This window comes from Sparus aurata, chromosome 16 (genome assembly GCF_900880675.1).
Source record: "Sparus aurata chromosome 16, fSpaAur1.1, whole genome shotgun sequence".
Lineage (NCBI taxonomy): Eukaryota > Metazoa > Chordata > Actinopteri > Spariformes > Sparidae > Sparus > Sparus aurata.
In genome coordinates, this window is record NC_044202.1 from 18,650,661 (window position 1) to 18,671,561 (window position 20,901).

A 20,901-nucleotide genomic window follows, 5' to 3' on the forward strand; every position below is an offset into this window, starting at 1 on the left:
AAAATCAAGTCCCTCTTCCTGTTTTTTAATACCAATCCTTAGAAGTCCAGTTAATAGAACCTTCCTCATATCTTAGAAATGAAAACGTGCCATGTCAGGGCCATTAAGCCGACACACAACTATATATATACCCTGTAAACCTCTGTTAAACTGTCAACACAGTAAAGACAAAAAAAGGCTGTGATGATTAATCTCTACTTCTACTTTCTTTTTTTATTCATCAAATCAAAGTGAAATGAATCCATCCCTAATTCTGATGGGGGCACATATGGACCCCTGCGCGGCTCCCTGTGGGCTCCCTGGACCCCACTTTTGGAAACTAGTGTGTTACAGAGCGATCCGGCTCGTGTTGAATAAAGTTTTTCCCTGGCACGACCAAGTTGAAATAACGGAAAAGAAGAGCACATGCGCACTGGCTCGAGCTCCGACGGAGGCGCCATTGCTTCACAGGCACTGTAGTTCAAGTTTTCCTCCTCGCGCATGGAAAGTCAGTTATGCGGAGGTAACAAAAAGACTCCAAGCCCCAGCGACGGTCGATGCTCTTTTTTTTTCTCCTCGTCTAGCGGGGGGAGTAGTCACAGCTGGAAGGATAATTAGATGCGCATGAATTTACAATCTGGAATAAAAAGATAAGAGAAAATAAATGGACGGCTCGGTCAGCCTCAGCGCGCCTGTGTGTAGAACTTGTGTCGGCGTTTGTCACATTTAGGCTGCGGCGCCGCGCTCCGCCGTGCGACTTGAGGAAAGCGCAGAGTTATAAAGTTCAGGCTCCGCTTCCCTCAGTTGATGGAGTCACAAAGTTTCTTCAGTCCACTCACAATGGAGAGAAAAGCGCCCTTCGCTGACTGTGAAGGTAAAGTATCATTTCGCAAACATTTCGGGCGACGTTTGTTTTTTGAACGGGCTTTGCGCTGAGAGCGTCGCCCTGCTGCAACAGAGTTCCCCGTGTGAATGTGTAAATTCAGCTCTTGTATAACTTGTTTTGCTGGCGTTCTCGACACGGGTTTGTGATCTGCCAGCGAGCCAATCGAAAGTGGGAGGGGTGCAGATGTTCAGAAGCGCTCGGTTCCAGATGTTTGTGGAGGTTCGATTTCTTGTAAACACACAAATGATACGCCGTATCGACTTTTACGTGCGATTTCGGCTAATGTTGCGCACCAGAAAAAAAAAAAAAGCAGGCCTTGTGAGGCAAGTTTGTGAAGTTTAGCAAAAGTCGAAAAAAAATAATAAAATAACGTCGATAGTAAAGTTAAGAGCAGAGGCATTATAGAGTGAAACTAATGGTATTGTACACACAAAATAATACGTTGTTGCTCCTTTCACGGGCCATTAACGAAAGGGCAGTACGAGCTAACTTTAAGCTAACCCTGGGAAGCTTGCAATCAAAACAATGCGAGGTAACATCAGCAGGTTCATGTATGAGATGGAAACGTTAGGTAAGTATTCTCAGGTTTTATTTCAAAATAATGATGATGGTGAGTGACTCTTTGGTATTCATGGGTGCCGCAGTCCATTAACTGAGAAGGCAGGTTGGTTTCTTTTAAATGAATTGAACTAAAAAAGTGTTCACAATGGGGAAGAAAAGTAGCTGTTTCCTTTCAGGCTTCTTCGCTCTACAGCACAGCAGAATGAGAGCCTCTGTTGTACTCACAAAGGTGAATACTTTTTCCATTATAAGAGAAATACTATGTGTGATTGTCTCTCTCTCTCTCTCTCTGTGTGTGTGTGTGTGTGTGTGTGTGTTTTTGCGGTGACAGGCTTCCTGTGGTCGGAGTGGATTACTGACCTCGGTAAGGAGAGCGAGCACCACTCCAGGATATGAAGTTTGCTGCAGTGATTTTACTGCAGAAGTCTGCGGATTGTTCAGAGACTTCTTCTGCATCACCTGCCCATCTAGCGAATGAGTTGTGTGAGCTCAGGTGGGCGGATTGGCTATTACCCTCTTAATTTATATATACAAAAAAACAAAAAACAAAAAGAACAATGTCACTTTGATAAAAACACACAGCGCTGACTCACCACGACCGATGAGGACCAAATATTCCCCCTACCCAGAGCCTGTCCTTCAGTAAAACCTCCACTCTTTAGCATTTCACGTTGCCATTGGAAGAAACCCAATGTCTGCCTCCTCTCCACCATCCTTACCTCGAGCCTTCCTCCACTCTCTCTATCCGCACCACCCGTCCTCGACGTCCACCCCGTCTCCATCGCCGAGCCCACCCGGACCGCTGTACACGCGGCTGTCCAACGGCAGCCACAGCGTCCCCAGCCCCACAAATTCCCGCGGCTCCTTCCATGGGGTGTCCTTCCTGCTGCAGATAGGACTGACCAGAGAGACGGTGAACCTGGAGGCCAGTGACCTGACGCTGTCCTCCGTGAAGGACCTGGTGTGCTCCATAGTGGACCAGAAGGTAGGGGCCTCATCTCATATGATTCACACTCAAATCATTTTTCTCCCGTGTCCACTGAAGTGAAAAGCTTTCCCCCATACACATGCAGTCGTATTACAGTTTGCTTGTTTTCAGGCTTCAGCAGTAATACCAAAGGCAGTAGAGAGCCACCATGAAGCGCCGACATGTGTTCTGCCATCTCCTACCATATTCATCTGTTTAGGTTTAGACATCTGGGCCTCGTGCCCCAAAATGACTCAAACACCGCAGAAGCATGCACACAACGGCGCTGGTGCCGCTTTAGTTACAGCACACAGTCTAGTACTGCCAGTTATTTACATTGTGGTGTACAGTAATAATGCTGAACTGGCGTGATGCAAGTAAAGCGAATACATGCTCACATACACACACATATGCAGAACTGCTCTGCGGTTTTTGCCTGGCCTGTGTGATGTTGGGCCCTCTTTGTTTTCCATGACATTTCCAACGTCTTGTTATGACACTGGAGTGTAGCCCCAGCATAAGAAGAGGCTGTAAGAATAAAAAGGCCGCATCATTCAACGTCATTTGCCATTTTCACTTTTGGTCATGTGAGATGATCCCAAGTGCAAATCATCGGCGCCAGCTTAAATTTGCCTGTTCTTGTTCCTTTTGTTGAAAATGGTCAGGCAACCCAAATCATGGTTTGTTTGTGTGTTTGTGAGGGCAACACACTTTAAATTTTGTTTCTAATTCGAAGCGGCTCCATATAATAATAAGCACTGTTAAACTACGACACCACAGATGTTCTGCAGTTTTTTTTTATGAAGTGGTTTCCTCTTCCAGCAAAATATGTTTATTGCACTACTACAGAAGATCGTTTATTTCACATAAACCGGAGCATTAAGCCAGCAGTGAATCCGTGCAGTATGAATTGAAAGTTGAGAACATCTATTCTTTTGCTAAATATGTAGTATTTGTAAACAAATGAAGGTTATCCAAAGCTTTATCTCAGTAATTGTATTTTTTGAGCCCATGGATGTGCACTTCATTGTTGTGTGGGATTAATGGTGAGGCAAAGCCCGTGTCAGAATAATGAAATGGCTCCCGTGTGCATTCACACGTTGCTGTTTTTTTTTTTGAAACCTCTTGCGTATAATGATGATTACTCCATTTCTGTCTGTAATTATCACTGATTGAATGAAACGAGGGTGATTAAACTTTCAGCACTTTCATCAGCCACCAGGATCTGAACAATCAGGTCAGTCGGAGCTACAGTACAGTGTGTTTGTGCAGGCTGTTAGAATGGAAATAAGTAAAAATGAATGAGGAACAAGCGAAAAAAAGTGGAAGACAGTGGTGGAGGATCTGTGTTGAGCCTGTGTCCTTTTGGTTTCATGTTGTCCAAGTTGACATTCCAGAGGAGCAGGGTAATGTTGTTGTTCTTTACGAGGTCTGCTGATTCTCACTAGCTAGTTATGAACAGTTCTGGTCTGTAGAGCAGAAAATCTCATCACTGCGCATATTTACATGGATCCTGTAACCTATTGGCATAGTTACTGGAATCTGACAAACAGGAAAAGGGTGCGAAATATGATGCTTCAGGACAATCCAGAACGAAAATCATTGCATTGCATTCGTATTAATAAATGATAACCTACCACATATTGCCGATGTGCAATTTTATCTCTTTGTATAATTTCATATCATATGATCTTCTTAAGATGCCATGAAACGTAATAAGATATGATGGAAAACTAATATATGACTAACAGTCATGGGAACTTGGGAAAAGCTGTCAATACAATAAATATCTGAACATGTTATACATCCTTTTTATCATAATGTACTGTACATCATCACCACAAAACATATCCAGCCCGTTCATCCACAGTTTAGAGCATTTATTTGATTAAACACTGCCAAACGCAGTGTACTGCCTCAACTATTTCATGAAATCCAGCCATATGGCTTTGATATCAATGGAAAATATGACTGTATGCCTTCTGCGCTCTCCAGTCCATCCCTGCCTCGCTTCTTGTTCTAAAATATGCATGACAATAGTGAGCCTTTTACTAAGTCCACTCGTCCCGGCCAACTTTTCCAGCTGACGATCTCTGACCCCAGCTCAGCCGTTGACAGACGTCCCGGGATGTCTCCCGTCAGCAGAACATCAGGTGTCTGTCAGCAGAGGTGAGACAGGAAAATAGCTTCAGACTTCATATGGTAATATCTGCAGAGAGATGGAGTCTGGATGGAAGTGTATTCCCCCCCTTAGTGCTGCCGTTTCCTCCGCTGAGAGCTGGCCTGCTTCACAGAGTGACTCACCGCTCAGCCATGCAACAAACAGGGATGCTTATCCCGACTTAAATCTGTCCATTCATTGTCAGGTTTTCTGCTGAGTCAGCTGTTGTGAACTTTCATAGCGGGATTTAGTTGTATGTAAACCATGATATTAATCATGTTGACATCATAGTATCCCTTCTTCCTGCTGATCATCTTGGTCCAGGTCACCGTGCCAGCGGGACAAGAACCCAAATGCAGTCTTCTCAGTAGTACGCTTCATGGCATCCCAGTGTGCTTTCGGGGAAGCTTGCAGACATAGTTCGTCCACCGTGCGTCTTTGCTCTCGGTTGTTGGTAATATGCAACCAAACTACATAAACAATTGATTGGAAAAGTAATGCTAGATTTAGACTCAATTCAAGGGTTAACAGGAATCCAGCTCTAGATACAGTGTAGGTTTGGTTTTATAGTGGAGCGTCAGATTTCATCCTATGATATCACCACCACGCTGCTACACACATGTATTTAATTAGCCTTTATTCACTTTAGTAACTGTTACACTCTTTGAGTCTGTGATACAGAGAAATGCTGGCCTATAGACATACTTTCCTCCTTGTAATTGCTGTGTTTACCTCCATTTATTCACATAAGGCCTGAAGTGTAACGACTTTGCTAGATGTGTGTTACTGAAAGGAGAATTTTATCAACTTCCTTATGTTACAAGTGGTCAATTAGGATCAATCACAGTTCTATTCGATCCCTCTGTTGATGATTTGTAGATAGATTTCTTTAGATCGTCAGTTGTGGTGCTACCTTGCATCCTACACATGTAGCAATTCCTTGACGCAAAAGTATAAACCTTTCTTAATACTCATAATTCTCATTGCTGACTAGAGCTGCAACAATTTGATCAAAGTCGATCGAAAGAAGATTTAGCACCAGTGATTTTGATAATCCATGAATCGTTTTCAGTCATTTTTCAAACAAAAATGTCAAACATTTCCTGTTCCCAGCATCTTAAATGTAATGATATGCTGCTTTTCTTTGTCATTTATGATATTTAATGAAGAGTATTTGGGTTTTGGGCAGTTGGTTGTATAAAAGAAGCATTTTATAGACCAGAATATTGATTATTTGACTGAGAAAGTAATCGGCTTATGAATCCTTAATGAAAATAGTCCTTTTGCAGACTGTTGTTTCAGCGAGTTTACAGAGAAACATTATTTAGGCTGCTTGTATCTGCTTCTCGTTCTCCGTGTTCTCAAAGCTTGTGACCATAGCTTAAGGATAAAAAGCTGTTTTTCTGGCGAAGTGAGGGCTTTACTTTGTTGCGCTTTTGCTTTTGTTAGTGCATGTTCCTTTTTCGGAGAATGTTCCTTGACTGGCTTGCTAAACTATAAGATGTGGGAGGTTTACTAGACATCAACATCATGACAAGCTAGCTCCATGTCCAATTTTCAATGAGCCTTTGCATTACATATGCCTGTTGCTGACAGAAGCCACTTTACAAATCATGGATATAAGCATGTGTGCAATTGCAGATGCATTCTGGACAGCTGTAAAACCACCAGATGTTTGCATGTGCTCTCGTTTATTGTACATACTGTGTCAAGGCTTCAAGGTTGACATTTCATATCTTTCCTGAACCCTTTAGTTTTGAATCAGTCTCATTGTTTGACAGGGAGCAGTGCAGTCTGTTATAATAGCTGTGTATTGTATAGATTTAGTACGGTCCGTTCCTCTTCCTGTTAAGGACTCAACCACATGACTTGGCCGGCATCCACAGTATAGATTTACTTTCTCTCTGCTCTCTGTGCTGATCTGAAGTTAGTTTTGATTGTAGTGGCTTGGACCACATTCACCAACTTTAGTGGTTAAGGTCAACCTGAGTCTGGGGCAACCTGATCTTGATAAGTTCAGCCTCAGTCTCTCAGAGAGCTGTTGTGGTTACTGCTCATGCAATCTGCTGAATACTTTAAAAATGACTGTTTTAGTGTCATAATTTGGCACAAGGGTATCAGCATTGAGCCAAGCTCCTTGAGGACTGTGAGAAAGGATGAAGGAAGCCAGCCAGTGGGTGGTGGAGACCCTCCCAGTCGGGTACCATCCAGCCCAGATCTAACTCATGACGGCCCCCAAGTGACAACATGCAACTCAAAGCCTTGTTTCACTGGTTTGGTCCTGACTTCTGTGTCTGGTTTTTGGGCTTGATGAATGGTGCGAGATAAACATCCATAGCTTCTACTTGTTGGGCTCTTCCTGTTTGGTGTCGCCTTAGTCCTCTCGTGCAGCCAGCAAGGGAGCAGTGGCGGGACAAAAGTTCACGACTCCCTGAGAATGACTCCCAGTTAGCCAGCTGGTCAGCCTGGACGGCCAGCCAGCTCCAGAGCATTCCTCTTCACCCAGGCATTTTTGGAGGATGATGTGATGTTGCCTGGGATGGGTGGGATTAGACTGCTCGGAAACTAAAATATTTGAATCTAAACACTTGCTTTGGTAGTGCTGAGCATCTGACACATTTTGAGGGATGCCGTGATGGCAATCGCACAAACAACACAGTTTAGTTTTCAGTCTTCACAGGACTGTATCTAATATCCTGCAAAGAAAAAATGTAATTTTCTGGTAAACGTTGGCAGCAAACATCTTTCTTATAAATGGGAGAATTTACAGTTCAGTTTGGCACCAGTTAAAAGTTCTTCTCGCTATCAAAGGGGATGACAGAGCTTAGCAGGAGGAAGGAAATTTGAAGTCCTTTTGGCATAGGTAATGGAAAAAAACGTTCAACCTTAGCAAATGTTATTTTTATGAATACTTTAATTTTAGCGCATGTCCTTAGGATGTTGCTGCATTTTCACTCCAGCTGGAAAATGCTGTGAAAGGCAGCTGCCTCAGCCACAGGTTTCCCTACTGGTTTTGTTAGCGCCGTAACTCCCAGTCTCTGGTTGAGGGCTGTACAGCTGCCTCTGTAATTAGTGAGACAAAGGCCTTTTTGAGTCAGAAACAGGCTACAACATACAGTAAAAGAGCAGAGTATTATAAAAAACAGAAAGGATTTGGATTGTTCTAAACCTTTTGAGTAATATCACTTGCATGATACAAGGCAAGGTCTTGGCAGAGCAAACAAGATCGGCTCAGCATTCTTTTTTCAAGATTAATTAGATTGAGAATTAGTAACAGTTGGGGCAGTTCCTTTGGTTAGCATCTGTAAGCTTACATGATGGTTTTTATATCAGGCTTTATTTGCTGTTTAGCAAAGGTTATTGTGTCTAAATGTGATCAAAAGTTTTAGCTTCTGAATATATAATCGATATATGTCTGTAAGATCTTTATGTGGTGTTAAGGTTAGCCATAAAGATCGACCCATTCAGGGAAAAAGTATCTATAGAAAGTAGCAAAAGGGGGAAAAAGCTATACAGGCTAGGAAATGAGAAGAGAAAATAGCAAGAAAGAAGCGTGCAGATGGAAAATGGTGAAACTGCAGTTCACAACGACCAAAACTAACTGAAACACACGGGAAATAAATCACCACCATCTCCCTCCTTCCCTCCCTCCCTCCCTTTGACTGTATAAGCCCACATCTGCATGTTCCTATGGAGCTGGCTGCCATATTTCACCCAAGAGGACGTCCCAACATTGAGGGCTTTATGTGCGATATACATGAGGCCAGACGTTTCCTGGAAAGCACATTCTGCTCTTTCGCAAGAAAAAACAGGTCACCCATGAGTCAAAACATTCACTGTTGGTATTGGTTCTGAATGTACACTGTTCAGGCTGTAGCCTTAATCCAACTCTGATGGTTTTCTGCATGTATTTGTAGGCATACTGATATATTCCAACGCCACAGAGCTGACTAAATCGATATAACGATTGGGATTGCTGAACTCAAAAGCACACTTGCACAAGGAATCTATCAATTATCCCAGTCTTGGAGTAATTTGTGGAAAAGGGAGAGAGAGAAGAAAAAGGGGAAAAAAAGACCTCTGAAGTTAAGTGAGCTAAGTAATTTCTACCATCTGCAGTGCACATTTCTGCCGCCTTGCTCCCCTCTAAATGTAAAGTGGCAAGGCAGAACACAGGGCCCAGCCACAAGACTCAGAGAATGACAGAGTGGTCCCTTACAGAGACATGGGGGCAGGGTGGGCTGGGACAGCCCTGTTGGCAGGCCTTGCGCTGGGCAGAGCAGGGGTTGTGGCCACTGCCGGAATCATCAATAGAAGATCCTGCCACCAAGTGCAGCTTTGCTTTGGATTTTCTGCACTGCAAGGTTGCCCAAATGCCCTTCACCATACTCGACTCTTGCCAGTGGCAGGAGATAATCTTGCATCACTCCAATCTCTGTTAATGCTGGCTCAATGGGCTTTGGATTGTTATTTTATTGAAGTGGTAGGTAGCCGTAATGATGAACCATTTAATATTCAGGAATCCTGGTGACTTTGTCCTTGTGAAGCCAGCCACGTGTTGTGATTTCGGAGCACTTCCTTAGAGAGACTCCAATAGTTTCCTTTCATAAATTTGTAACCATAGCATAACACTGTTGGCTGACAGATGATATCTCATTTCCCTTATTAATTTACTCATTAACGACTTAAGTTTCCCCTCTCCTTAAACTGAAGTTCCTACTTCACTGCACTCCATTGACAACCTCAGCATACTCAAAGTACTTCAACCATGACAAATGCTGAAGAGGTGGGGACCAGTGACATGTCCACTGCCCTTTTAAAGTCATTAACCCTTGATTTTGAGACCTGGTTAATCACTAATGTCACCCTTACGAACTGGAGAACTTCTCAACTCATATTGCTAGCATAAACAGATGTTCTGATCACGATCTTAGCAGATGTGTTAGCATGCCAAAAATGTTTCCAGTGTCCCGCAATGAGGACCACATGGTCTCTGTTGTAGCTACAGTCGTATCATCATGGCATTATTGATCCCTGCAGTAGGAGCAGGTTGCAGAATGTGTTAGTCTGTGTTGTTTTCTCAGCGCTGTTTGCCTTTCCTGTCTTTCAGTGTAGTGAGTGATCTGTCGAACTGATAGGAAGGTGGCAGGGGAAGTGCAATTACGTGTTGACTCAACGAGAATACAGCAAGAAACCTAATGTGCTAGGAAGGGAAAAAGGTCTTACGTTTTTTTAAAAGCGCCACAGGTCGAATGGAAGGAAAAAGTCTTTTGAACTGAATTCCACTCTTGTTTGATTGGTTTGTCTGAGCATTTTTAAACCCAGGGGAAACAGTCAGCCACTCAGCATGACTCCTCCTGTCACTGTGTCTCCTTCTCCAGTCGCTGTTGGGTTAGTTCCCCTCAGAGCCGCTCCCTGTTTCCATATTCTCTCTGCTCCCGCTCTCCAATCTGCTGTGGTCGGCAGAGCAGCACAGCCTGTTCAGTCTGTGTGCCTGCATTGAAATGGCTTTTCTCTACACTGCACTTGCCATTATTCTTGTCTGTATGTTTAAATGTTCTGAGAAATTGCCTTTTGGTGTGTCAGGTTTTGAAGAAGGTGACAGCCTAAGTGTTGGACTTTGGCTCAACTGAGTGTTTAGTTTAGTTTTGTTAAGTAGGTGCAATTGTAATTTGGTGAATCTGCTAATTCAACAAAAGGATGCCTGTAAGAGTAAGGCCCCATTATTAATCATAAAGAAAGAGAAAACCTCAAGCAGCCCAGGCTTGCCCACTTTCTGTAGCGCACTACCCACAGCAATTATTAATGTTTCTGTTGAGCAACAGCAGCATGTTCTTACATCCTGCTATTACTGCATACTTTCTGACCTCCTGCTTTACCAGAACAAGACAAAGTGCAGTCGCCATCAATCTCACGTAAAATTCCCCTCAGGTTCACCTGTTTATTTGCTCCGTGTGGAGGTGAATCTGGCGGCTGTCCCCTGGTATTCCAAGCCAGCGAGGGGAGATGGAGTGCATACTGCAGTATATCTCTGAGGCGGAGGTGCTGGCGGTGGATCGCTATGGGGCTATAACTCATCAGCAGTGTGCGGGGGCCTGGCCAAGCCTGTCTTAGATCACACTGCTCTCTTCCTGAGAGGCCTTAGATCCTGTGACTCAGCCTTCCTCTTCTCTGCTTGGCCCCTGACACTGTTAATGCATATAATACTCCACTCTACTGCACAAACAGATGCATGCAAGCAAAAACCAACACATGTGTAGGACGGTTTCCTTGAAGTGAGATGAGACACTTTCTGGCATGTATGTAAAAAGAATTGTGCTTTTAGGGCCAAAGCCAAGGCTCTCATCGTGGATACAGTGTCTAGTCACAAAAAAGTGACCTCATCACCATTATCTCCACTCAGCGCTTTTGCACTTCAGGCCAAATTGCCGCAGAGGAGTATTGTTTCTCTTGGTTCAAATAATCAAAAGCCTGGTGAAATAATTGTGGGATTTTCTTTGGAGAGCAGTTTTTGTAAAACTGGGAAGATATTTGGCTGTGAACCAGCAGCTGTTGTGGTCGATGTAAATTGGGTAAGCAGTATAGCTTTGTTAGAGTCTCCTGATGATTGAAAGAGGTCTAGGATGACAGGTGTAGAGCCGTCTGCTACGCTGTGGTCTGGACAAGGCCCCTCGACCTTTGCTCAGTGGTTAGACTTGTGATTCCACCTTGTCTGCACCAGAAATGAACACACACACACACGGTTACATAGACTGCAGTCACACACGCACATGCTTGCAGTGAGAAGGAAAAAGGAATTAATTGCATATGAACATTTGGCACCCTTTCAAACCTCTGGGCCTCTCATCTTACGAGTCAGCTCTGCCTCAGCCAGGCTGCAGTGTTCACACTTCTCTGAAACATGCAGGGGAAAAGACAGAAAGGGAGAAGTGAGTGTTCTAGGGCTCTCAGAAGTTGCTTTATCATGATGCTGCCTCAAAGCAGTGGCATTAAACAGGCAAAGTTACAGCTGAGTGGCGGTGAAGATTGTCAGCCTGCGTGGTGTGTGTTACACTTTGGATGGAGCATCGCTATGGTGTGATGCACTTTGAAATTGACTACAGCGCCAGATGTATTCCAAGTAAAGCTTTATTCCACGCTCTGCTGAAACTTTAAGCATTGAGAAGCATCAGATGTCACTCAGACTGGATCTGTTGTTTTGATGCACTCACTGCTGTGTTCCACGACGATATACCAGCCCTCACACAGTACAACCTATGAATGAACCATGAGCCTCATTCTGCCACATGGAAAGAAACAAGTTAGTCAGCCCCTAGATTGAGAAAGTCACAGCCTCTCTTGCCACACTCCCACCAAATGAGTTTCCTTTCCACTACTTGTGGCTGCTGCTTCAGTTGGTTACCCTCAGCGAAGTCTTCCTTCTGCAGCGGAAAAGAAGCTGACTTGACTCGAGGAGGAGCTCATGTGATGATTGTGTGTATGTTGTGTGGAGTAATGGGATGAGTTTGTGTGATCCTGCAAGTGTACAAAGATGCCTGCTTGAATATGAACCATATGAGGGGAGTACTTTGTCAGGCAGCTACACAGAGCCCCCACCCCCTTTTCTTTCTGCCCCCAGCTGTAGTGTGTTTTTCTTGGCCTGTGCCTGCAAACATAGGAGCAAATAGTTTTATGTAATGTACCACTGAAATGAAGCATGCATCTCTTGGCTTTTCTTTTCATGCACTGGCTGAAGAGCAGAAGGGAAGCTCCGTCACTGTTCTGCACTCATAATGGACTGTGGTCAGTAGATCTGCAGTATTTTATAATATAAAACAGCCCGCAAAATAAATAGTCTTGTTCAAAGAATAGAACAGAGTGGTTTGTTCAAGGCTGTCACCTTGCATCACAAAGCTCTCTGATATGAGGCGATTGTATAAGGTTTGCACCAGTTGCAGTTGAATGAAGCTGTCATTAAAATCTAGGTTAATATTTTAAATGCGTATATATTGGTTGGTAAGCAAAAAAAAGTTGAAGTACACAAATGGCAAAGGTTTAAGAGTTAATTTAGAAACAGTGTCTCTATTACAAAGGTTATTATATTATAAATTCTATATTATATGAGTATTTTTTTTAAAGCAAATAAAGACTCTGAGAACATCTCTTATGCAGGTGTTACGCCCCTTGAGGGGATAGCATGTTGTTTTGGTGAGTGTTAATTTTTAAACAGTGCAATGTTCCTTTTCCTGTTTCGTTTCCTTTTAGTTAACTGTTCATGAGAGCCCAACTGATACTGGATTTTTTTGGGCCAATGCTGATACAGACTTTAGGGTGTAAAAAATTCCAGTATATTGACAGATATTCTTACAAACAAAGCATATACTATATACGTCAACGCTTTTTTGCAATGATTCCTCAGATGTGGACATCAAACACTTTTCATCAAATGAATTATCTAATGGAGACAGGATATTATACACTTAACACTAAACTTTATTGTCCAAAATGACATCGGTACACTGAAACAGTGCACCAATGGGTCTTAGACGTCAATAATTACAAATAACTCCAAGCATTGCATTGCATTTTGCACTATGTTCTGTAAAAGTTTTTCATATCTGCACATATTGGACGTGTACGCCAATGCCATATATCTGTAATAGGCCAATATTGGATGATGTTAGAGGCCAACAAATATGTGTAACAGGCTGTACTGTGCATTGTACCGAGAGCCAAACTCCTAGCTCACAGCTTCTTTGTTGATTGTGACACCTTTATATTTAATTCTCTGTCAAGTTAGAGTTGCATTTACTAATTTGTAACAAAAGTCATTTGTGTTTTGACTTCTTGTATTACCTTCAATTGAGCATGTGGCGCTGGATGGTGATGTTGAAGAGGTTTTGGACCTGTAGCAGCAACGTTTTCCAGACTGAATATCTTCTGCATGAACTACTTCCTGGTTGTTCCTTGTGTATTTAAAAAGGTCCAGTTCAACTCACTCAAAGTGTTATTTGGTGAAAATAAAGCTTGGGCATTGTGTCCCTCAGCCACTGTTTCACTAATGTAAGCAGGTTATGCAGCAATGTGTTATGAAAGTTGTTCATCTGTGACGTTGTTGCTATAGTAGCACTTCAATACACCTTTCTGCTCACTGCTGATTCCAGTCAGCTCATTAAACTTGGAACATGTCTCTCCCTCAGAAAGAACAAGTAAAAATAATATTTTCTTAAAAAGATATTGGAGGGTATATTTTTGCTATGTAGCACGTTTGTTTATACTGAATTCATAACTCGAGTACAGTGAGGCAATCTGCACCATCCAAGTAAATTATTTAAAATATTGAAGCCAAATTATATGTAAACTGTTAATGGAAACTTTATTGGTCACTTAATGCTGACCGATACAGTGGAAAATGTGCTCCCAGCATGCCCTCTTTTGATGCCTCACTCCAAGTGACAAATAGATTGTTTCGATGCCCACTTCTCATAATTGTACAGTTCACTGAACATGTGTTTCTCACACCATGCTTTGTGGAAACCTTTTGCTTGGTATTGCATTAATAATGTGAAATGAAAACAAATACAATCCCACTGTTGACTTTAATAGATTAACACAGTTTTCCACTCCACATTTGTTGTGACTTGAACAAAGTAATTACGCAGTTTTCCCCCAAGGTTTCGAGTGAGCACATAATTGGATTTTCTAGTGCGTTCATTTAACAACTTATTGAAGTATATTTTCCTCTGTTGTGGGCATTAACATACACCTCAAAGTCAAACAACTCGTTCCCCATTGTTCTGACATTAAAAAACATTTTCCTATTCGTGAAAGCCTCAGTGTGGCTCAGTGGAACATATGGTTTCATGACTTACTGTGGAGCATGTCGATTCAGCGCATGTTGCCTATTAAATCTTCTCTACATCAAACCCATCAAGCTGTGCTCTGAGTTGTTTACCAAGTTTGAGTATATAAATGCCATTTAATCCAACGCTCTTTTTATTTTCTTCCTTTTTGAAGTTTTACAGGACTCTCCTCAAATACATAACATCAACAAATAGAATTCAACATCTTATCTCTTCTGTTGGAGGGTCTGTCTGTGTTCTGTAATGGGGCACTTGCAGGGTTATCAGTCAATGGACTTATTTATCTGGTGAGAAAAAGCACCTTGTATCACACTGATCTTGTGACAGTCTTTATCTTTCTACCTCAAGCTAAATGAACAACAGCCTGGATCCTCCTGACTCCGGTTAAATGTTTCACAAGATCCCAGCATTACCTTAATAAATGTAGGTTTTGTCCTCTGTAAGAATGTTAGATAATGATAACACCCCCTACTGTTATAATGCCATAGCTTATCAATAATGCAGCATAAAAACAATGAGCAACAGTCTTCAGCTGGGGGCTAAGTGCCTGCTCAAGGACACCTCAGAAGTTGTTGCACAGTGAGACACTTGCTTATTCACCTTCAACGTAGTTTCTTCGCTGGACTTTGGACTTGAATTTGCATCAAGACGAAAACAAATATCATGTTTTTCATTCACTCCAGCATTTTCAGATTTATTTCTCTAGGTGAACTGTCTGATTGAAATGCCAAAACAATAATAATATGCTAGAGATTTCTATTGAATAGTGGGTATAGAAGTGTTTTTTTTGGTTGGGAATCTCCCATAGTAAGATAACAAGGGTCTATAGAAAATGTAACTAGTGAAAGGTTAGTTGTCCTTTGCTGCTATTTGATTGGCTGTAAGTTTGGAAAACAGCATCCACAAAGAAAACTAAGTAGCAAATCAAGGAAGTAAATCTATTATGCCACATAATGACTTTATGTATTTGTGCGTCTTTGTAAACATATCTTTTTGCTTTAATTCTCTCAGGCCACCTTAATGTTTATGCAGTGGGTGTCTGGCAAATCACATGACAGTATGATGCTAGAGATCACATGATGATCATACAGAATCACAAAACTGGCATTTTCAATGCATCCACTTTGAAGCGTGATCATGAAAAGAGCCATTGTTGCTAATGCGAGTGGATGAAAGGGACAAAATGACTAGTCGATTACAAAAAAAAAGCAGCAAACAGTTTTGATAATCTATTAATCAAAAAAAAAAAAAAGAATCAGTATTTCCTAGTACCAATTTCTCAAATGTGAGAATTTGCTGCCTTTCCTCTTTTAATGTGACGATAAACTGAATTTCCTCAGATTATGGAGAGATGGTTAGACACGGTGAGCTATTTGGGGACATCATTTTAGCTATATGAAGCAGATAGCATTTTATTTTCTTACTTTTTATTTATCAAATAATTATAAGATTACTTGAAAAATATTTTACTGACAGTGCTGGAATGTACTGTAGCTAAGCTCATTAGTACTACACTTCATTTGCCTGGCAATTAGTCAGTAGTTACTTTTCATTGTGAAACTAAGGAATTTGGTAGTTCTTGATGGGTCTTAAGCTAAATAAAGTATTTTAAAACTCTTGGATTTGCTTGACATGCATCCTCACAAAGCTGAAGACAGGCTCTTTTCCACAGGTGCACTGTGTAGTTTTGTAGAGGAAACTGTCAGAAGAGGAAGATTTTTCATTCTTAAACAAACTTAATAACCAAACCGTCTTCCTTTAAATGACTTAATACAATGAATTAACAAAAAACGACCTTAAAGGTCATCACAGTTTCATACTTTTTTATTTTGATTATATTTGGTGAACTCAACACTTTTCTAGCATTAAACAGTGTTCTTGGGACCTTATTTTCCTCTGAGAAGAGGAATTATGGAAAAAAACGTAGTGTTTCTGAGTTTGTGTTTTTACCTCATTCCTATTGTAGACATTAAAGTTCTGAGTTTTAAAGATGCACTGACTACACCGTTCACCTTTAAATGTTGACTTTTAAGAGAAACGTGGTTCTCACAGGACAGTGGCACTAAAGCATAAGATCTTACAGAATATGATGCACCAAACGAAACAAACTACCCAACAGTATATAAAATAGTTCAAATGAGCTAAACTTTAAACAAATACAGCATTAACATGCAACATACACACAAATGCAACAGTTAATACAAATCACTGATAATAGTAAAACACTGACAGGGAACATTTTACTGCACAGTCAGTACTTTTACTTGTAATAGTTAAAGTTTATTCTGATGATACTGCTAAATAAGGTTTTGAATGCAGGACCTTTACTTTTAGTAGAGTATTTTCACAGTGCGGTACTCATACTCATACGACTTAAAAAACAAGTTCATGCAAAAATGAAAATTCACCTATTATTTACTCACCACCATGCCGATGGAAAGTGAGCTCATAGTCCACAAAGCATTTCTGGAGCTTGACAGCAAAATAGCATTGTCCCAAACAACTTAAGGAGAAGGAGACTTGTTTTAAAAATTTAGGGGGAAAAAACTAACAATGGCTCCATACAGATGGTCTGGCATAATCCAAGTCCCTGGAATCCCAGAGATCCCAAATTGATTTTAAAAGTCATTATTTACACCCTCAACATTCTGTCAAGCTAATACACCCACTTCAGACTTGATGCGCACTGTCTACAGTGAAGGGAGTAAATAACGTCTTTTCAAATAAGATCTTGTGGCTTCTGGAAACTTGGATTATGTCGGAAGGAAGGTATAGAGCTGTTTCATGCCTTTCTTTGTTTTCCTTTTTTTTTTTTTTTTTTTTTTTTTTTTACAATTTTAAGAGAAGCCCCCATCTACTTCAGTTGTTTAGGAGAAAGCTGTTCTTCTGTGAAGCTCCAGAACATAAAACTGTGTTTATGAATAGCATTGTTCACCTAGCTACACATGTATGTACAACCTTTAGCTCATGCAGATGGATCTGGAGCAGGACATTTTTCCTGTATCTGTCCTCCACATGTGTCTGGCCTGCTGCCAAACTAATAAAGGTGCAATGCAGCCTGAGGTCAAGCAGCATACTTTTCCTTACCGTAATCACATGGCCATTTGTCAGAGCCTGTGCACTCCTCAACACCGCTTCCTTTTAGCCACCCACCTCTGTCACACATCACACATACACCGAAACACCAACCTCATAATCGTGCGAACGCTATCCTATTTCAACCAAAAAACTCAACTGTCCTCTGAGTGCCTTCACACATCAGTTTTGTGTTATTTCACAGTGATGGCAGAGAAATTCAGCAGAGCCTTGATCATAAGCCACAGCTTTTTTTTCCTAGTTCAATGTCACATTCATCATTATCTGTCCGGGAATGAGTTATGATTTACTAGTCACTTCCCTAATTTATTATGTTTAGCTTTACGATACAAATAATAGCAAAAGCTATGCAAGACAGAGCATCAATATTACCCATTGTTTAATAGGCACACTTGGTTAATCAAACTAGATCGTTTTTCCACGGCTGTCTTGAGGTAATTTGTTTTTGACTGGCAATGATACAGGACCATATTTCAGATCTGTCCTGCTCCCTGGCCCTCTCCCACCATCATCTGCCCTCTCCCCTCTTCCCTCTTCTCTCTTGCATCTAACTCTCTTTCCTTATAACAGGATTTAGCATATCAATGCGGATTAGTTCGTTTAACAAAAGCTTACTACTGCAAAGCCCCTTTCCACTCGTCTTTCCAGTCTGACTTGTGGACCTCACACACAGCTCCTCTGCGCTGGGGTCTTTGGTGTGCGTGTGTGGTCGCGGCTGCTTGGCTGAATGGATTTGCGTTTGAAGATGACAAAAGACATGCTTAGTCACTATGGGCCTCGGAGATGTATGCAGTAGCATGTGTGGGTGATGGTGTGTGAGGGTGCACATGTGTACAGGAGCACGATGCAAGTTTATTTTCACGTGCATGTACTCTTGGAACCTAAAACGTGTGGATTGAGTGATCTCTGCCTTATGCTTGCATGCACCTACAGGTTAGCCATCCATTATCGCTTTATCTGTTTGATCTGAACAACACAACTGTTAAAATGTTAAAAATGTGTCCTAAACCTGCCAATCTATTGTTCTTGTACCTTTGGCTTCCTCTTGCTTTAATGAAGCACGGAAAAAAGTAGTGTCCTCTGCCCTCGCAGCCGTTGCGTGCCGGCCTGCAGATGCTCCTGCTCTGGAATGGGACCTGTTCTGTACAGTGGAAAGTGTTGCACAGGACGCCAGGAGGGGGGTGACTACTGCTGGCTGGATTTGGGCATTAACCACATTTTTTGTGTGCGTGTGTGCATGTGGGTTTGAGCGCAGGCGAGCTGAGGAAAACCCCACCGTGACACTGCAGCCGCCTCAGGAAGGATGCCCCCGCTGCCTTTGGTGGTGTTGGTATGAGCCGCACAGCATTAATCAACTGAGAGGGTGACAGGGTTTAGGATGTAAATGTCAAAAGGAGGGGTCGAGTTGGAAATGTTCCATTGTATGGGCACGTGCCCTGTGCTACACAGAAATTTCTCCTCACAAACAGTTTCTGTATCACTATTAGCCTCTCGTGTTTGTGCTAGCCATGGTGTCATTAAGGGTGTTGACCGTCTAGTTGTGACATCACAATCTGACGGCCTGTTTAAAGGCCCAGTTTCTGAATATGAGCTGCGTGCGTTCTTTGTGGATTGGGCATTATGATACTTTTATGAATGGTCTTGCATTTTTATAGCGTTTTTCCAGTCTACTGGCCGATTTACAATACATGCCACACTCACCCATTCACACACACATTCATACGCTGATGGCGATGCGTGACACACAAGAGGCTGCCAAGCAAAGTGCCAACTGCTCATCAGGAGCAAGGGGTTCAGTATCTTGTTCAAGGACACTTCGACATGCAGCTGGGGGGAGCCGGGATTCGAACCATCAACCTTGCGATTACTAGACGACCCGCTCTACCTCCTGAGCTACTTATAGTATTTACATAGCACTTAAACCTGCTTTATAATCAAACAAGGCGGGAAATCTCAGTTTCCAAAATATGGGACCTTTAAGATATCAGCCAATGAGTTATCAACCTCAAGGCCAATACATTGGAGGTGAATGAAATCCAGTCACATCTGGAACATTCAGCAAGAGTGTATCTTTCCAAAAACAATATCCTGGCTACACTTTATACCTGATCACTCAATTCAAACATGTACATACACGAGTAGAGTGTAGAGTACATACACTGCATACCATCTATATCGAGGAATAATGATGCTTCTATTGCATGTTGTTTCTTCTGACAGCAAAGCTATCGACAGTTTATTAATGCTATTCTAAGCAACCACTGCTTGACGGGTCTTTCATGGGAAAACCCATTGCTGTACATAAGGTAATGTGTTGTGTTATGATGCTTTACTTCGTTGATCCCTGGAGGGAAACTGTTCTACTGGGAGATCAGATTGTAGGTTAGGGGGCAGAAGCTCCAGGTCCTTTGTATGGGTTTCTCACAGTTGAACAACTCCAACCTCTCCTGAAACCTAGAGCGAGCATTGGTAGCCATCAGCGTCTGTTGCAAATTACATTTTTGTCTCCTGATGGACCATTCTTCTGGCTCTGTTTACACAAGTCATCTGATACACCCATGTTTTCCTGAGCACATCAATCTGTCTCACTGTCTCTCGATCTGTATTTTTTGGCAGTTGAAAGGCTCCAGGTGTCTTGTGCGGCTCATGCCTAGACGCTTTGCCAACCCCAGTGCTCCTGGGCCATAATGCCATTGTTCTATGTGGCCCATTGTGTGTGACCCTAGTTCAGGGGGAAACAGCTGGTGGATCCTCCAGTACCAGCCTACTTGGCATCAAGACTGGGCTCAAGCCTCGGTGTAAAAAGACTGTGCCTCAATTCCAACTTTGATACAAACCATGTGTGACAGCTCTGAACATCCATCTACTGTTGATCAGATTTTTCCGCACCGTCAGGTTTTCAAAGTGATGTTAATGCTGTGCGGAACATGAGAGCAAACCTCCCAATGGTACTCAAAACAGTATATGCTCTATACCTTTTGTGTATGTATAAATATTTATGTTTATGATATATAATGTAATTTGGTTGTAGCCCTTCCTTGTATCCATCACTCTCTAAGAGGCTTTGGACTGCCCTCAGAACAGGAAGTGACTCAGTATTGACTGGCGCTGCACTTCCTGTGAGCTGATTCTCCTCTACTCCTCTCAGGATGTTTACCTCCTCCTTCTCCCTCGTCTCCCTCTCCCACCCTCGTCTCCGCCCTCTTCCTTCACGTGTTCACGTGACTTTACGTCTGTGCGCTCAACTCCAGGTCAGACCTGGCTCTTCTAGGTTTAGTTTGGCCCAGACATCGTCTGTGATGGGGACTGACAAGTCTTTTTATGTTATCCAGCTAGGTTATTGTGATTGCTTTTTTGACGTAATTTTGAGGTAGTATATAATGATTATTTCATGTTTGCATGAAGGCAT

The 20,901-nt window shown here is 42.2% G+C and overlaps 1 protein-coding gene across 1 annotated transcript in view; it reads left to right on the forward strand.

Moving 5' to 3' along the window:
- The first annotated feature begins 495 nt into the window (after window positions 1-495).
- prkd3 (protein kinase D3) overlaps window positions 496-20,901 on the forward strand; it is a 41,482-nt gene continuing 21,076 nt past the window's right edge. The window contains exons 1-2 of the mRNA XM_030392185.1: window positions 496-853; window positions 1,758-2,411. Coding sequence (XP_030248045.1) covers window positions 2,118-2,411 — 294 coding nt within the window. The 5' untranslated portion in view covers window positions 496-853; window positions 1,758-2,117. The remainder of the gene's footprint in view (window positions 854-1,757; window positions 2,412-20,901) is intronic.